Below are 17,971 nucleotides of genomic sequence, written 5' to 3' on the forward strand. Positions count from 1 at the left end.
GGAAAGGTGCTAACCTGAAGTAACTTTATTTTTCCACCCATTAGTTTAGGTGGCTTGTGTCCAAACACACCTGTGCCTTCTGCTGCTTCACCGTGTGTTTGGAGATCACAAGATAGTCTAGCCAGGTAGAGCTAACACTGATTCTAAATGCACACAAAGTCCAGCCAGATCAGTTGGAAGCGATCAAACTCTTTGTAATATATGAATATACACGATAGGAGTTCTTATGTTCCTCACTGGGCATCTGCAGGATTATCATTCGGTGTTCCCAGAATATTTTCTATATTCCCCTAACAAACCTTTGCGTGGGTAGAAAACAATTAATATGGTAATTCACCACTCAGGCACTGCAGAAATGCCTTTTCCAGGAACTGAGCCTAATACCCTGAATAAAACAGTGAGTGTGTGAAAGGGAGAGAGAGACCGGAGGGGGAGAATAATAACAAGTGCTAAGCACTGTTGAAAGGCTTTTTCTTCTTCATAAAATGCATCCAGCTAAGGCTGGGCATTTCTCCTCCTCTGCTTTCCTAGGTCAGGCTGTTGCATGAGAGCTGGGGGGCTGATGGTACAGTTCAGTTACTTGAACACATGGATTGACTTTCTTGATTCAGGTGCTCAGGCAGAGGTTCCATGTGCCAAGCACAGCCCCTCCATCCCTTCAAAACACCCCATGGGGCAGTGTCAGCTGCTGGAAAACCTTATATGAAGGTACCTTAAAAATAAACCTCATAAAAGAAAGCACCCAGGGGATTCTGTCCTTCCTCTGCTCTGCTGCCCCATCTGGATGCCAAAGAGAGCTTTGACTGGATCAGAAATGTTAGCACTGGCTAAGAGATGGATTGGGACTAATTACGAAGTTTCAGCAATCAAATTGAGGCCAACTGTGCTCAGACTGTGACACTGTTCGTTCTTTTCCCTTCCTACACCACTGGAAAAGGATTCTCTGCCGACAAAAGGTTTGACCCTGTGCTTTGACAGGAGGTAGAAGAAAGGCAGCAATGTGCTCAGCAAATTACGCTCCACTGCGTAACAGCCACCAGTTTGCCAAGATAAAGAATACCCATGGTGTTGGGCCCAAACTTTGCGATTATCAGAAGGGCAGGGTGCGTTTTGGGTGCTTGGTAGATAAGGTAATCATCAGGTTAAAACTTGTTTCCATTAAAAAAGAATTAATCAGGACTAAGACACTGGAAGTCTCCATTCTGCAAAGGAGAGCCAGTGCTACTAGCTGTAGCATGCTCACCAGAAAGCTGCTATTTCTGGAGCAAAAGCCAAGGCGGCACCTTTGCTTTTCACTGGTAATACTTACAGATGAGTTGGACAACCCATTCGGGCTTGTTTTGCCACCAGACCCCGAAGAAGTAAACAGGGATCCCACTGAAGATGATGGCAAAGCCAATGGCACATTCCTTCGGTGTCATCCAGAAGGAAACAGCAATGAGAAACAAGCAGGCCAGGATGAAGAAAATGGGCAGGCAGATATTCACCTGAACAGGGGCCCAAAGAACAGGTTAGAAGCTGTACCAGGGGAACAGTGTATGCTTTCCAGTCAAGTTTATCTAGCTGTACAGCCCAGGGAGGGAAGGAGTTCACGTTCCCCTACGGACACCTGCATGGACAGTGCTCCTGTCTGCCCCAGTGCTCTGAATAAGGGGAGCATGGCCTTGAACTGGCATGGGGAAGGTACTGATTTATGCAGTGCTCTTCCCCAATCCTGGAGAAAACAGACGTAGGCTAACACCCACCACACACATTTAAACCCAGCAAAACAAAGCATGGACATGTGCAAGTGCCAAGAGCCTTTCTCAGCACCATTTTTTCGAACCCAATTCCATACTTGGATGATTCCTTATAAAAAAACCACTTGTACCAACAGCATCAAATTCAGCAGCAACCACAGCACAAGCAGCGCTGCTTCTTCACAGCAGTTCTTAGGTTCTGAGCAGGGCACCCGCTGAGAGCAGCGTGGCTTTTAGAACCAAAGCCCAAACCCAAACAAAACACCCTGCAAGTTACTTTGGGAAGGCACTGGTAGAGGTCTGTGAGTTTTGTTTCTCTCTGGTTGCCTGTGGCCTGGCAGAGACCTGCTGGGGGACAAGTGAGAAACATGCCTTTAAGGAAGGCAGACATGCCTGTGGTTGACACAATCTTGGGCTCCTCCCAGATGGGATACGGTACTGCCAAGCTGGCCAAGGACAAAGAGAACAAAGCTCTCCTCTCTGCAGGCGTGGGTTTCTCTGCTTTATTAAAAAGCTATTTTAATTGAATTCCACGATGTCACAGAGCGTTTCACTGCGAGCCACAGCCTAGGATTTGCCCTGGGGTATATGTCAGTCACTGAGAGCTTCCCATTGGGCTATGCCACCAAAGCACCCCGCATCTCTGACACCCAGAACCTCCTGCTCTCTGGTGTCCCCTGCACTGATTCACATCTAGCAGATTTCCATGCAGCAGGTTGCTTACAACACATTTCCTCCTCACACTTCCAATCCCAGTTCTTCTTCCCATAGAATATAACCAGATTGTACTTGCTAACCTTCCCTGGTGCCAAGAAGGGACTCGGGGAGGAATCACCATGCAGCTACCACGCTTTTCTCACCTTGATGGGCCTTTCTAGCTCTGGCTTCTTGTAACGCAGCCACATCATGCCGATGATGGCCAGAGCCACACACAGCCAGTTGAAGAAGCTGAAGAAGTTGATGACTGAGAAAATGTTGTTGGAAAAGGCATAGAGCAGGGTCATGATGCACTGCATCCAGAAAAAAAAAGCCATTAGCAAAGGGATTAGGCAAACCCAAGGGTGTTACAACACTAAATACAGGTGTTCCAGAACTATCTGCCCAGGAAAGAATCATGTTGATTATTTTTTACTTCTTCTAAGTTATTTGCAATTGGTGCCTGCAGTGATTTCAAAACAGAAGTGGAGTATGAGGGTATGATGAGAAGGAGAAGGTCTATCCTCCCCTGTCGGTGCATGCAGGAATGGCTCTATCTGGATGTGGTGCCCAAGTAGCCCCATTCAACCACTCTGATGGGATCCTACCCTAACTCATTTCTCAACACCACATTGATCCTCACCACCAGAGAGCCGGGTGCTTACCGTAAAGACGAGGGATGGCACAGGAGTGAGGAGCCTGGGGTGAATCATAGACAGGATTGAAGGCAAATGCCCTTCTCGGGATCCCACAAAGAACAGCCTGAGATGGGGGAGACAGAGCAGTTATCACCTCTGCAACCTTCAGTCCTGGGCTGGGGTTTGTCTTCAGCACAAAACAAGTGGGGACAGCTCAAGCTCAGCCTAGATGTGTGTTGAGGCAGCAAGTCTGAAAGGCCTGGGCTACATGCAGGTTTTCTACCTTAGCAGTGCTTTGCATAGTGCAAAGAGTAGCACCCTTTTGCTAGTAAGGCAAAAGGAGTGAGGCCTTCCAGGATCAGATCCCAGCACGGGTGTTCTACACACACACACAGAGTGGAAAGTCCCTGTCTTAGGGAAGGAAGGCTGGAGACAGCCAAGGAATGCAAGAAAGGATGTGTTTATATCTTCCTTTCCAGAGAGAGCAATTAAGTGACTTTCCTAAGACAACCTGTGAGATGCGTGTCAGAGCTGGAACCATCTCAGTCCCCATCCTGCCCCGTTCTTTCTCGAGGGATTCTCAGCCCTGAAGTTTCGTAAGTTTCTGCTTTTCATTAAAGCCACTTTCTCAGGCAACAGCACTGAGCCCCAAGCATGTGTTTGCTTATGTTCTAATAACTTCAGCAGGATTTTGCCTGAGGAACAGTAGACCAAGACCACTCAAAAGTCTTCCTTTAAACTGGATATGGTTTTGAAGTCTTACTTGGTTTTCCGTTCATTCCCCACACGGCATCCAGACCCTTCAGACTGTGCCTAAGCACAGCCACTCTTTGGAGGTCAATGCCAAGCAAAGAGGAATTGAGCACAACTTGTAAACAAACCCACAAAATTAAGCAAGAAACCTACCGGGAAGAAGTGAAGAGAGATCCATTAACAGATCCAAAGCAGGATAAGCCAACAAAGACAGGTATGATCCAGGACATGACGCCAAGGTGGTAGTTCCCAAAATCCTAAATGGGGGGCAACAAGGCAGACATTTCAAACCCAGAATGCACAGAAGAAATCACAGCTGCCTACAAAGATTTAATATTTATAGAAATCTGAGCAAGTGACATGGCTTAGTGCTGAAGCTGCTATGGGATTTTCCATATTGCCATTTGCTCTCCTCTTTCCCAAGAAAGCATATTGTGGAACTGCAAAAAACCACCAGCAATAAGCCCTTCCTTCAGTGTCAGGACACAATATTTATCACAATGGTTATCCAAAGGTTCAAGACCAAAGGGAAGCTGCGAGGAGATTCACACATGCAGCTATTGCCAGTTGCTGAGTAAGGACCTGGAATGCATCCCCTTGGAAAGGCAGTGACCTGGAATTGTATTTTCATATCACAAACTGACCCCATGCTGCTCCCCTGCAGTTTTACACCAGTGCTATTAACACACCAATTTCAAGACTTGGAAAGGCAAGCAAGACAACCAGACAGACAGCTAGCGGAATAACTCAATGCTGCATAGGTGCAGGCTGGAGCAGGGTCTTGCTACTAACCCAAAGAATGGAGCACATTATCAGAATGGCCCAGACCAGCTCATTCCTCATCCTGGAACTAGGAAATTCACTTTGAAGCACTGAACAATCCTGGTCACACTCAGTTTGCAAGATCACACTTCCAAAGCAGTCAGGATTTCAGACTGCCATGGCATTTTAATTAATACAAGTATTATTTTCCTCTCTTAATTAAAACAAAGAAGATACAGAAAGGGAACAACCTAGTTCAGTATTGAATGCATGACCTTCCCACATAGGTAGCATGTGCTGGTAACTGATGAGAAGTCATGGGGCCAGCAGCAACCTTGCATATTGACCAAATCAAGAGCAGTGGTAACTGACTGCCCACCCTTACTATTGCCTGTGATTAATCCCACTTGGTATCACACTGTTCTTCCCTGCTCCCATCAGAGTTGCTCTTTATCTCCTGTCAAACATCAGCTCTTTTGTATGCAGCCATGATCAGCCTGGAAGGAACTATGAGATGTATGGAGAGATTGTACGTCTCATTTAACTAGCCCTAGAAGACACATCAGAAATGCACCTAGCTTACCACAGCCACAGCTTCGGATGTCAGCATCTGCTCTGTTGACAGGGTGGTGAAGTAAGCCAAGTTTGTCAGCACATAAACCAAAGTGACTACAGGTAGTGAGATGATGATAGCCAGAGGCAGGTTTCTAGGAAGAAAACATAAAATGCAATGCAGCACTGCAGTTCAGAGAAGAGGGTTGTTGATGTCTTCATGCCACAGCCCTCCAGTGCTCGCTTAAAGTTTGCTTGAGCCATTCTGCTCTTCGGCTCTTCAGCATGTCCCGTTTCCAAGTCACACACTGCTCCCATAGGAAGGAAGATGATGCTCACATGGGAACAGACTGGAGCCTGACGTATGTAGAGTGAAGGATTATGGCAGAAGGAACTTTATGCATGGAGAGACTCTGACTGTCTGGGCAAGCAGTAGTCCAAGATCACTGCAAAGGCAATTAGTTAAAAATAACCCTTCTTCTGGGCAAGAGAACCATTCCTGCTAGTGGGTTTCTTGTGGGAGATGGAAAGATCAGAGATTTAGTGGGCAGATTTTAGGCTCTAACTGTGGAGCTCACTGGACTGATGAAACTCAATGAAAACGAGTTCAGACACAGTCTGAGTCAGTCTGTAATGATGAGGCTGTGTTGGTACAAATTTGCCTTTCCAAAACAGTCTAACTTCATTTGCAAACGGAAACTGAAAAAGGAAACTCTGCTTGATACCATGTATAATTGGTCAAGTGGAGCTCAAAGCCACAGGAGGAAAGAGTCAAATACTGTGACTGCATTCAGGAAGAGATTAAAATAATTGCAAAATGGCAAAAAACACTTTCTGTAACTGTGTTTGTGAAGAAAAGCTCGTATCAAATCTTATGCTTCCCAGCAGGCACTAATCACTGCCAGGGTCAGCCAGGAATGGGTTCTCGCACAAGTGGCCCTGAAGCTTGTATCGACAGTGCCTCATCGTTACCTTGTCTGTGAGCAGAAGTGATTTATCAGTGATGTCCTGGCTTTGGTGTTGCCCACCTTTACCTCACCAGGTCCCCTGCACAGCCCCAAAAGGCATGAGCAGTGCAGAAAGTGGCTATTGCTCAAGAGAAGAGGAAGAGCACGTGACAAGCGTATGTCCACATAAGTACTCTTGTGGGAGTTTATACAAGACAGCAATAGGGCCATGACTGTTTCTTCCTCGCCTGTAACTCAGAGAGGTGCTGTGCCAAGGAAGCAGGACTTTCCAACAGCACTGGTAACATAAGCAGTACAGGAAAGCAGTGTAAGCAACAGCTCTTCTCAAAAGGAGATTATTATTCCCCCTTCCCCTACTCCAGCGAGGAACAATGCCATTAATTTAACTTGTTTTCTATTTCCTCACAAAAAGACCTTGGCTTCTCGGCTGATCAGCAACCCCTGTTACACAGACGAGGAAGAGGCTTTCTGAGAACAATAGGCTCTTCCCCCAGGGAGAGCCATCAGAGGACACACACCTACCTGTAGGGATTTATCATCTCTTCTGTAACAAAATTCAAGTAATTCCTGTAATTTAAAAAGAACAGTGGTTAGCTCATGGAATAAATGAAGCCCTTCATCCTATACTCATCTGCAAGGGAATTTCAAGAGGGGTAGAGCACCTGCAGTAAAAGTTTTGATGGCTGATGCCTAGTCCAAGAGCTGCAAAGGACAGGCCCTGGACGGTGATGGTGGATATAACAGACCAGCTTTTGTGCAAGAGGAGGGGTGATTGCTGGTGAAGATCTGGACCTAGGACTGACAGGACACCCCTCCAGGCAATAAGGATGGCTGCAACTGGCCTGCTTTTACAGCAAATGGATCAGGCTCCTTGTGCTTGCAAGTGCTCAAAGGGACTGATGAAGAAGCCCTCCAGGAGCTTCAGTTTGGTGCTCAAAGTAATCTGCTGGCATTTAGCATATCTCTTTTCCAGCTAACCCCATCCTGCTGCTGTCCCTTAACACACCTAGAAGCTGTACCCAGCATCATGGTACATCATCAGCCATCATCTGTTGCCTCTTCTAAATGCCATGATCACCTCTACTTTTTTGTGCTCTGATGTCCTGGGCTGGAAACAGGGTGTGAAGTATGACTATCAACATCAACAGGCAAGCCCAAAGCACCTGGTTACAAGAAAGATGGAAAGTCATCCACCACACTCTTCCTTCAAACGTAATCTGAGGACAAAAGGAATGGACTACAGCATTTAGCACTGAAGAAAAGATAGAGGGCTGAATCTTACCATCCTCCATAGGCAAAGAGACCACTGTACAAAGCTAGCACGATGTTCCCCACATCTACTTTTGTGCCTTCAAAGGAGTGCTCAGGAGTCAGGTTTGTCACATCACCTGCAGAAAACAAGACCAAGGAAAGATCGATGCAGATGGATTGTGACCCTTTGTGGGGTTTGAAACAGAGAAACCTGGAGGCAAAAGCTGCTCTTAGTATTCTTAATTACCATGATGATGCATTTTGGGTTATGCTGCAGAGCATGTGCAAGTATTGGGCCGATTCCTCCAGTTTTGCAGTACTTAACTCACCTGAAATCATGCACCAAGTAATCAGCACCAACCAAACTCGTCTCAAGCAAATGGCCATTACTGAGTCCTCAAAACTTTCTCACACTACAATGTGCCATCACTAAGGTAACCTCTCAGATACCTTCTCTCTGCAAAGAAAACACTCTGGGGACCTTCCTGCTGGAAGATGCTATGCAAACAGATATTGTCACATTGTCCTCTCAACTGAAAGCTGCTTTCGTTTGATAAAAACCCAGGATTTCCTCCACTTCCACCAGCTACCCAATAAAGCAGAAACCCAGGATTTCCTCTAGTCCCACCAGCCACCTGATAAAGCAGAGGGTTAAGGCAATGCCTTTGATTGTGGGAAGTCAGGTTCTTTAGGGCTTGAATATCAAAAGTTTCTGTTATGTTATTTACTTTTAAAATAAAAAGCCATAAATAGACCTGGTTGTACCTTTGGTAAGAACTCATCCAGACCAAAGGGTTTATTTATTTTGCTTTAAAATGCTCTGCAGTTGTTTTGTTCCCTGCCTTTTGATGTGGAGCCTGGCTGTGGGATGGCAAAGCCACGCTCCCTTCCCTGCATCCAGCACTCCTCTTGGGAGAGGACAGAAGCAAGGAGCGAGGCAGGACTCAGCAGGGCAGGTTTGCATCCAGGGATCCCTGTCGAAGCCCATGTGATTCCTCTTAGGGCACAGATCTTTACTAATCACCCCAGCAACTACATCACATGGCAGTCAGCAGGGCCTGGAGCTTAACCCTTCATCTCTTAGCACAAGGTACCTACGATGTGCTTCTGGGGAGGGGAGAGGGATGCTGACAAGCCATGCATTTCTGGATGTCCTCTCCTCTCATTTCACACTGGAAACTTGCACCCCCTTACGTCACCGAAGACCCCTTTTGCAGGGGCTGGGTAACAAATGCATTAACCTTTTAACACCTCACACTCGTCTTTACAGTGATGGGAAAGGGGGACTTTTCCTGACAGCGCTGTTGTTCTGCTGCTGCATCTTTAACTCATGGGGCTTCACAAGGAACTGCTCCAAATCAGTGCCAGTGACACAGAATTGGCCTGTGTGCATGGAAGAGCTACATCTTGTCTTTCCCCTTGTCTACCTGACCCTCCAGCTTTATCCCCACACTCTCCACCTTGGGCATTGCTCCTTTTACCTCCTTTCTCCCTGCTGTTCCAGCTGAATCTTAATCACAGCAAAAAGATATTCCTTAACACAGCATGCAAAATGCTCTCTGCTCACAAAGTACCCAGGAAACCAGCATTCCTCTGCCTTCTTTCCCATTTGCAAGGGGATGCTGCAGATATGAGCTGCAAAGAGCCAGGACCATAGCAGCAGCTCATACACTGGGCAGTCATGGCCAGGGAGCCCCATGCAGTTATGTCTAACAGGTTTGCAAGGCTCTACTTGTCCACATTCCACTGCAGATTAGAGTTCTGTACTGGTGTTGCCTTGTTTCTATCCCCCAGCACCTCCTTGCACTAGGAAGGTCTCTTCTGAATGTATCCTAGGATATGCTGGTTGTATTTAATGCCCCTTCAGCCACTGAATCTTCTTTGGAAGATGCACCGATCATTTTTAAAGTGAGGACAGAAAACATACATCAAAGTGTAACAGGAAAGCCAGGAAACGCAAAGACACCGATACAATGATGTGAGTTTAACCTTAATTCCTTGGCTTATCGGTTCAGTCATATAATCTTAATTTAGCATTAATGCCCTGGCCTGGCTGTGAATAAAAAGGCTGATCCGGAGGTGGGTGTGCACAGTATCACATTCTGCTGCATCCCTTGGGCTCAGCTTTCCTGAGTTCATTTTCTGCCCCTCCTAGATAATTACCACTCTAGTGCTTTCCAGGTCTTTTGTTACGGGAATAAGATACACTTTTTGTTAACACTGACTGTAATTAGCTGCTAGAACTGCACACAATGGACAAGGAGAGCTCTCCGAGCATTTCAAACACCCCTCGGGAAGTCTCTTAAAGGTCTGCTCATGCTCTGTCAATAGCTCCCACTTGGACCACCTCTTTACCATGTCAAGAGGATGCACCTCCGTTTCTTGTCCACAGCTGGACACCATCTTCCACCAGCAGCCTCTTTCTGCTCATCACAGGCAAAAGCTCTCAGTCCCAATGTTCCTTTTGCTGAGGCATCTGCAGGTTTCACTCTGTGCCCTCTAAAAACAAACCTCACACAGAAACCATGCACTGGTGCTGTTGAGGAAAGGCTGAGCTGCTGCCCTCACCCCGCTGGCCAGGATGAGAGGGGACCATCAGTAGTCCCCAACCCCAAACCACATGCTTGGATTCAGGATGTGCCACCTGCTTGGGAACCATGAGCATCTTTAGCCTCTGGGCAAGGATGGGTGCAAGCCCAACTTGGTGTCCTGATGGGCTGTACAGACACTTTGGCTGTGTGTCAGGACTGCCTGCCCTCCAGGATACATGGACAAAGAGGGAAAGGCAGCAAAGGGAGCAGCACTGATACAAAGAACAAAGCCTTGGCATTTCATTACCCTGCGGGTGGGGGTGATGGATGGGTGGGACATAACTAATTACTCACACACCTTTTCCTTGCACCCGCTGCAGGCATGCACCCAACTCATCCCTTTGAAGCATCAGCACCAAAATGCAGCTACTGGCAAAGGAGTGGCAAGTTAGGTCAGTGTGGAGGCAGCCAGGAGAGACTAGGTAGGAAGGAAAGGGCTTTTTGTTCCTCCTCAGCACTTGAGGAGCTAACACCTCACTGTGACACCTCATCTATTGGGTTGTACCTCTCAAACGCTTGCAGTGAGTTGCTAAACTTCACGTCTCTCTGCAACCTGTCAGAACACAATGAAATAACCAGAGGAGCCAAGATCTCTCTCTTCCCACTGCAAGGGGACAAGCTTATATTGTCAGGTGTCCACATGATGCTCTTTTGCTTCCTTCATACAGGGATTCTTCACTGGGGACTGTAGTGATACGACAAAGAGTAATGGGTTCAGACTTAAACAGGGGAAATTTAGGTTAGATATAAGGCAGAAGCTCTTCCCTGTGAGGGTGCTGAGGCGCTGGCCCAGGGTGCCCAGAGAAGCTGTGGCTGCCCCATCCCTGGCAGTGTTCAAGGCCAGGTTGGACACAGGGGCTTGGAGCAAGCTGCTCCAGTGGAAGGTGCCCTGCCCGTGGCAGGGGTTGGAGCTGGATGAGCTTTAAGGTCCCTTCCCACACAAACCAGTCTGGGATTCTATGATTTACAGCTGCCCGGTTGCATGAGAGGAACCTGGGCTCCTTAACAAGCATGCCCCTAGCATCAAATCCCAGGAAAGCAGCTGTCCCCTCCTGCCATGGCCATCAGTCTCTGTGCCACACTGCCAGCCAGCAGATCATCAGAAAGGTAACAATCTGTGCCCACCAGTGATGACTTTACAGACATAACTGGCACCAGAGTGATGCCAGAGAAGTATCCCAGATGCAGTGGGTGAGCTCTGACTGCACTCGGCATGCCCTGATGTCATGAGCAGCCCCACACCAGAAGGTTCAAGCGGTCCTTAGATCCTCGGAACAGAAATCCATCATGCAAAGATGCATGCAGGTGGTGCAGGAGTCCCACAGGTGCTCTGGAGGATGTGAAAGTGTCCAGGAAGCATCACGTTCCCCTCTTGTTCCTTACACTTATTCACAGATGCTTTACTGGTCCCAGCTGGAGACTGGGGATAGAAACATAGAATAGTCTTGGGTTGGAAGGGAACTCCAAAGCTCATCTAAGTCCAACCCACCTGCAATGAGCAGGAGATCTTCAACTTGGTGGGCACAAGTTGCCCAGAACCACATTCAGCCTGGCCTTGAATGTTTCCAGGGATGCTGCATCTGGGCAACCCATGCCAGTGTTTTACCACCCTCATTGTAATGAATCTTTTCCTCATGTCCAGTTGGAATCTCTCTCTTTTAGTTTAAAACCATACCCCTCACCCTATCACAACAGGCCCTGCTACAAAGTCTCTCCAATCTTTCTTATACTGGGTAGATGGTCCAGCACGGTCATTCTCCACCTCCCTTCTAACACAAGTTCTCACTAGGACCTGCTGTTCAAACTGGAGGTGTGAACCTCAGCTCTGGACACTGCACCTTTCGAGCCTCAGTGTGCAATTCAAGCCTCCAGCCTTAAACTGCTGACTTTGGATCAAATCAAGGGTCACAAATGCGCAGGTGAGGCTGCCAAGCATGGCCCAAACTGCTCCCATGGAGCAAGTGGTCTGTATGTGACAGCATCCCAAAACCATGCTATGCCCACCTCCGGATCCTTCATCCTCCAAAGCCTATGCAGACACAGCCACTCTCAAGGCAATGCCCTGCCCGTGCCCGGCACCCCGGAGATCTGAAACCTGGTTTGAACTGGCTGTTCAGCCGCACTCTGCTCTACAATTAACCAAATTAAGGTAACAAGCTCTGACATAAACCCCATTTGCTGATCTTGCCAGCTGCCAAGACTCGGGTAATTGCACCAGCAAGCGATGGGTCACCTGGGGCCTTTCGGCAGGAGGGACCTATTTCAGGTCCATGCGCTGCATGTTCAGACCCCTTCTTTGAAAAACATCCATTTGCTCCTCGGTCATGTCCATTCTGGTTCTAACAGCACAGCAATCTTCTCTTGCAGAAGGCGTTTAATGATAATTAAGTATTTCTAACTTGCCTAAACAGCGAGAAGAGGGAACAGAGCCATGCAGACAGCTCAGCAAGAGAAGGGGGGCCCGCAGCACGTCTCGCTGATGGAGGAGACGGAGCCAGGGAGAAATGTGCTGTGTATACAAAAACCCCCAGAGGAGAAGATGCACTCAGCTGTTGAGCCATTTCCCGATAACAGCAGCAAGAGTTCAATCGACTGAGTCAGAAAAACAAGAGGGCAAGAAGCAAACAGGGGTCAAGGTTCAGAAAGTATCTCTTGGGCAGCTTGGAGCAACCCAGGAAACACACGCTCAGAAGCCACATAAGCCGTTTGCTCCTCTCTGCTGCCACTGTGCAGACAGCTTCGCATTAAGCAGTTTCGAGCAGCAGCTGTTAAACTTGGGTCCTGTAGCATATCGGTTTATGGGTTTGAGAGACCCCATGGGAACCTTGAGAGGGCACTCTAGGAGGAGGCAGAGCTCTTGGGTTACATCCTGATCCTCACCAGCTGTAGATAGGCGATGACACTTCCCCTTATTTCAACTACTTCCTTCTGTTTATACAGAAGTTCCTTTCCTCCCAATACTGGGAAGCTCTGTTGATGCTGCTTACAAAGAGCTAACATTTCTCCTTTAGGGTGATACCAAGGATCTGGGCTCGTGAAATCACTCCACCCCACACACGACTCAAGCTTTACAGCTCCTCCTTTCGCAATAGTCCATCAAGACACAGCTTGGGCCAGAGAGCATTTTTGCTACCCTTTCCACCTCCTCTGCATCCTGCTGACACCACCAAAACACCTTTTCTTCTCCTCCTCCTAAGCAACCACCTCTTGATTTTCACAACCTCCATGTCTGATGGCATAATATTTGCTGATGAGAAATAAAGAAGCAGACCTGGAAACATCACATCTGAGAGCCACAAAGCAGAGACCCTGGATGAACAGGGTCCCTTTGATCCTTAGCACAGCATGGAAAGATATTCCTCCCAATAGGTTTCCAGCCACTTCCATAGCTTCTTTCTCCTTTTCATAGCTGCACAACAGGTTCAATTCACATCCACAGAAGCTTGTGGTTGAGAATGACAAACAAGCCAACTGACAAGGCTCTGGAGGGGCTAATGGAGCCAACCAGCTTGACATGCAAAGAGCATCTGGGGAGGGCAGATCCTGCTACCTGTCAGCCACACTCCCAAGCACATGAATTTTAGCCCTGCATTTGAAGGCTGTGGAAAAGGGTAAGTTTATAAAGCAACCAAAAGCATGTGTGTACACATACACACACAGAGCTACGGACTGCACTGACACACATCAGGCATGAATGACTGTAACTGAATACTTTAAAGACAGTGGACTTGGCAGTGCTGGGTTAACAGTTAGATTTGATGATCTTAAAGGTGTTTTCCAGCCTGAACAATTCTATGTCAGAGAGACAGGATCCAAACAGAGATGCAAAGCAGTAAATACCAAAGCCTTAGCTGCTCTCTAGTTAGGTATGTCTGCATTGCTGGGTTAGCCACACTTGGAAAAATAAGAAGCCAACAGAGTTTCTCATGTCAGCTGCCTTAAAACCACAGAGCCCACAACAGTGCTGAGCAGCGTTCCCTACAGCATGCTCGAGGTGCATTCCACAGCCTCCAGTGCAATGCACCTACCTTGATCCCGCTTTGCATTTGGCAGTTCACTCACAATACTGAAAAAATACTGATGAGCAGCATGTTACAATCCACAATTGCTTGGATAAAGCAGCTTTTCAGATGTCAAGGCACATTTCCACCCCAGCCATGAGCCTCCATCCTCAAGCGTTAAACAAACAGTTCTCATCACCCTTAAAGGTCTGCATACAGAGCCGCGGCAACTCACAGTGACCATAACAAGAAGCACAGGGTCACCAGCCAACCACTTCTGGTTGTTGTTGTTGCTGTTAAATACATTTTATTTACCTCTGGACAGGCAACTTTGCACTTGTAAAATGCAAGAGGCTCAGCAGGCTGAACTCTATCCTGGAATCTGTAATTGCCAAAAGCTATCTGGGCAGAGAGGGCAAGAAAAAAGTTGCCTCAGCAGAAATGAACCACTGCTGACTCCAAACCAGAGCACGCAAGCTGCATAGCACACTAATCTGCCATGCCCACCTGGCCTCAGCATCTGCATCCATCTTTGGCTGGAACAGAAATCAAAGATTAGAGAGTGAGAGGCCCATAAAACATAATTGTGTGGTATCAACCCTCCAGCATTAAGATGCCTGATTAATCTCCAGCATGTGGTTGATGTGATTTAGAGGTGCAGGCTGCTGGCAGCTTTCCCAGCTTCTTTGTTCATGCTCTCCTTTGGTACAGTCTTCCACTCTCCATGTGCTCCCTGAAGAAGAGGGTAAGTGAAGCACAATAACTTTCCTTTACAGCTTACTGCTGGAAAAACACTTTATAGTGGCATTTCTGAATGCCAGCGTAACAAGAAACAGCATGGGCAGCCGGAGGGCACGCTTTTCTTGCAATCTTTTGTGCACAGGCTTCAGCCCCAACTTGCAGGGACGAACTCAAAAGCTTGAGGGACATTTACTACCCATAGGCTTCGTCTCTTGTCTGCCAAAGAGGCTTTACAGTGCGAGTTAGTCATGGGCTATGGCTGGGTGAACACCCTTATGGTTTGGCTTTGGGCTCTGAAGTCTTCTCAGACACTTACAATTCCACCTCCAGTTGATTCTTGTGCCCCACATTGCATTCTAGAGCCAGTACCCTGGGTGAGCTGGTTCCTCCAAACACAGACACCACTGCAATGGCTACTCTGCTGCATAGACCCACACAGGGTGTGCAATGGCATTGCTGTATCTACCTTAGTAAAACAGCAGATCACTGGCATGGCAGGAAATAGAAAAAACCCAAATCAACTGAAAGCAAACTGCTGAACTTCGACCTGTTGATCAGGTTCACTCTCGGGTGAGATTAGACCAGGTCAAAGGAAGACCTGTGGCAGATTTCTTCAGCTATGCCAAGTGCTCATTCATCTCAGGATGGCCAAGCAGGATTAAACGTAGGTAGGAGAGAACTCACACAATGACCACTCCTGTTTTCTCTCAGTATCTATCTGTGCGCCATTGTGCTTTCAGACCTGAGGGAGCCTGAGATCTGCCAAATCAAGCTTTCCTGCTGCTTCAGCAGAACCCCTCCAGGACAGCCCTGCCCTCCCCACACTAACAGCTCTATCCTGCCTTCGCTGCTTGCAGAGCTCATTTGCTCAGCCCCTGGGTCTCTCTCCAGATCTGGCTCACGGGGGTTTTTTGGGACATCCAACTGGCAGCAGAGATGAAAATCTGGGAGGAAAGGAAGAGCGAGTGAACTTCCCCTCCCTCAGCTCTTTCTTAACCACAGGATTTTTCACCAAAAAAAGGCAGAAAAGTTGTACAGGAAACTAGCAAAACAAACCAAAGCCTCACAGAGAAAAGAGTCCAAATGGGTGTTTTCTAGCAGAAAGCACAGATGCGATAAACTGACGCAGCACCCAGATGTGCACAGAGCCCCATAGCAAGAGATGCCGCCTCACACCTGGAGAACTTAAATGCTGTTTTTAGGAGGGTTCACAGACACGCCAAGCACATGTCAACGACTAAAGGTTTGAATCCTCATGTCCCTACTCTCAGAAACCCTCCCGTGTAGAGCTCATAACCTCCCAGTCACAGCTACACCACTAAATTCCCTTTTACAAGGAGCAAACGATGCTGGGATGGGGGTGTCAGGGCTGGCTGACATTGTACAAATCTACTGAAGACAAATGAGACAAAACCATGATTAAACCAAAACCTCCTTGCCTTGTCTAAGCTCTCCATGGTAAATGTCTGGAGTTAAAACTGCCCAGTGTGTCCTCAGTTTACCCCATGCTCATTCAGCAGATGCTAGTCCCTGACAAGCCCAATGAAGGGAGTTAAGAGAGAACATCACTGCTGCCACAAAACAGGCACTCGAGGTGCCACAGATGAGAAATTTAAGATCAGAAACTGGGCATCAAGAGGGAAAAGGGGCAATAAGTTCCATAAAAATAATTCAATAAAACAAGTGTTAAATTCTGTTTCCCCAAGTCCCAAATGCCCAGTTCTTACTAATTTTTAAGCAGAACTGCTGGTGAGGAATCACAGCACTGCAGCACTCCTCAAACACAGAGCAGCCAGGAACAGCACCTTGCTGCTTATGCTGCCCAAGGGCACATAAACATTTAAGAAACCCTAGGAGCACAACCACAGAACAGAATATAGCTGAAACACATCTGTGATATGGATTTTCTTAGATTTTTTTGACATCAAAAACCTTTCCTGAACTCCCTCACAGGTAAAATGCATGAGCATGTCCTTAAAAATTTGCACCTTTTTTAGGCACTTCACACCTAGGTTAGTTTTTAAGACACTGTGAGGTGCAGGGTGATGGGGTATGAAAAGCACAGCTGCAGATCTAATCACAGACCTCTTGTATCACACCCAGCACAGAAAACATCCCTTAAACTTGCACCATCACTACCCAAGCCACTCTGAGCCCAGTTATTCCACTCATTAGGTCAAGAATACGGCCAAAAAATACCCATAGGTGACAGCAATTTGAACCAAATTAGACCAAATTAGAATTAGAACCAATTCAAATTAGAATTTGAACCAAGCAGAACCAAAAATAAGCTTAGTTTTTACAACACTGGAGCAAAGTAATCCTGATCCTGTCTATGCCATAAGTTATTCATTCTATTTAAGTGCTACAGCCTGTGAGCTGTACAGCTGGGAGTCCCTCTATAAGGTTTTGCACACCAATAAACCAAGTGCCGACACTGACCTTTTAAAGCAACACAACTCTAGCCCCACAACAGCTTTAAAAGTGTTAACTTTTCCTTGGTAAAATAATTGCATCAGCTATACTGAGTCAACTTTCAAACAGTTGAAACGCTGTCTAAGTTAGAAACCAACTTCATCCCTCCTTTTGAAGTAGCACGAAAGGAGTGATGTGAAACAGCTGTCCACAGAAAGATCACAAGGAAACCCTATTTTCTGTGTGGTCATATTGCCACATATTTCTTTGTCTTGAGATGTTACTGCTTTTCTGAAAATAATGAAAATATTCAGTGAAAGCATATAAAGGGGAAAAAAATAAAAGCCAGAAGCTGAAGGCAGGAGGTCAGTACAGAGGAGGTCATAATTCTGTGAAGTCTCAAAAGCTTCCGCATTTGAGCAAGAAACTTGGTGTTGCTCCTCTCTTTATGGAGACTGTAAACATAAACCAGCAATGGGACAGTAACCAGTAGAGCAAGTTAATCAGCGCTGCTCAGGCGCTATCTGGAGTGTCACAGGAACACATAACCCCATCACCACAGAAACTGCAGTCCCAGACAATCGACTTGGATGGTATTTCACACCACTAATAGCTGCTGGCTTGCAATGAATGGTGGTAAGAGCCTTCTGTGGTATAATAGAAAACAAGGGCACACAGAGGAGTGGCAAAGGCATGGCACTTTGTATGGACTCAGGCTCACCCACCTCCTCAGAGGTTAAACAGGCTTCTAAAAGCAAGTTACCCATCTAAAAACATCAGTACTTTTAACAGACTTCCTCTATAGTATTTCACCTGGAGAAGATGCAGCAACTCTGTACTGTGCTACTCATGCACAGCACAGCC

At 47.1% G+C, this 17,971-nt stretch overlaps 1 protein-coding gene across 1 annotated transcript in view; it reads right to left on the reverse strand.

Annotated features, from left to right (window-relative positions):
- SLC7A5 (solute carrier family 7 member 5) overlaps nt 1-17,971 on the reverse strand; it is a gene marked incomplete at its 5' end in the record, with an annotated part of 40,916 nt that overhangs the window by 6,670 nt on the left and 16,275 nt on the right. The window contains 7 exons of the mRNA XM_080636763.1: nt 1,310-1,487; nt 2,600-2,749; nt 3,101-3,197; nt 3,980-4,083; nt 5,172-5,295; nt 6,631-6,675; nt 7,391-7,496. Coding sequence (XP_080492889.1) covers nt 1,310-1,487; nt 2,600-2,749; nt 3,101-3,197; nt 3,980-4,083; nt 5,172-5,295; nt 6,631-6,675; nt 7,391-7,496 — 804 coding nt within the window. The remainder of the gene's footprint in view (nt 1-1,309; nt 1,488-2,599; nt 2,750-3,100; nt 3,198-3,979; nt 4,084-5,171; nt 5,296-6,630; nt 6,676-7,390; nt 7,497-17,971) is intronic.

This window comes from Psittacula echo, assembly GCF_963264785.1.
Source record: "Psittacula echo genome assembly, chromosome: Z".
NCBI classification, from domain to species: domain Eukaryota; kingdom Metazoa; phylum Chordata; class Aves; order Psittaciformes; family Psittacidae; genus Psittacula; species Psittacula echo.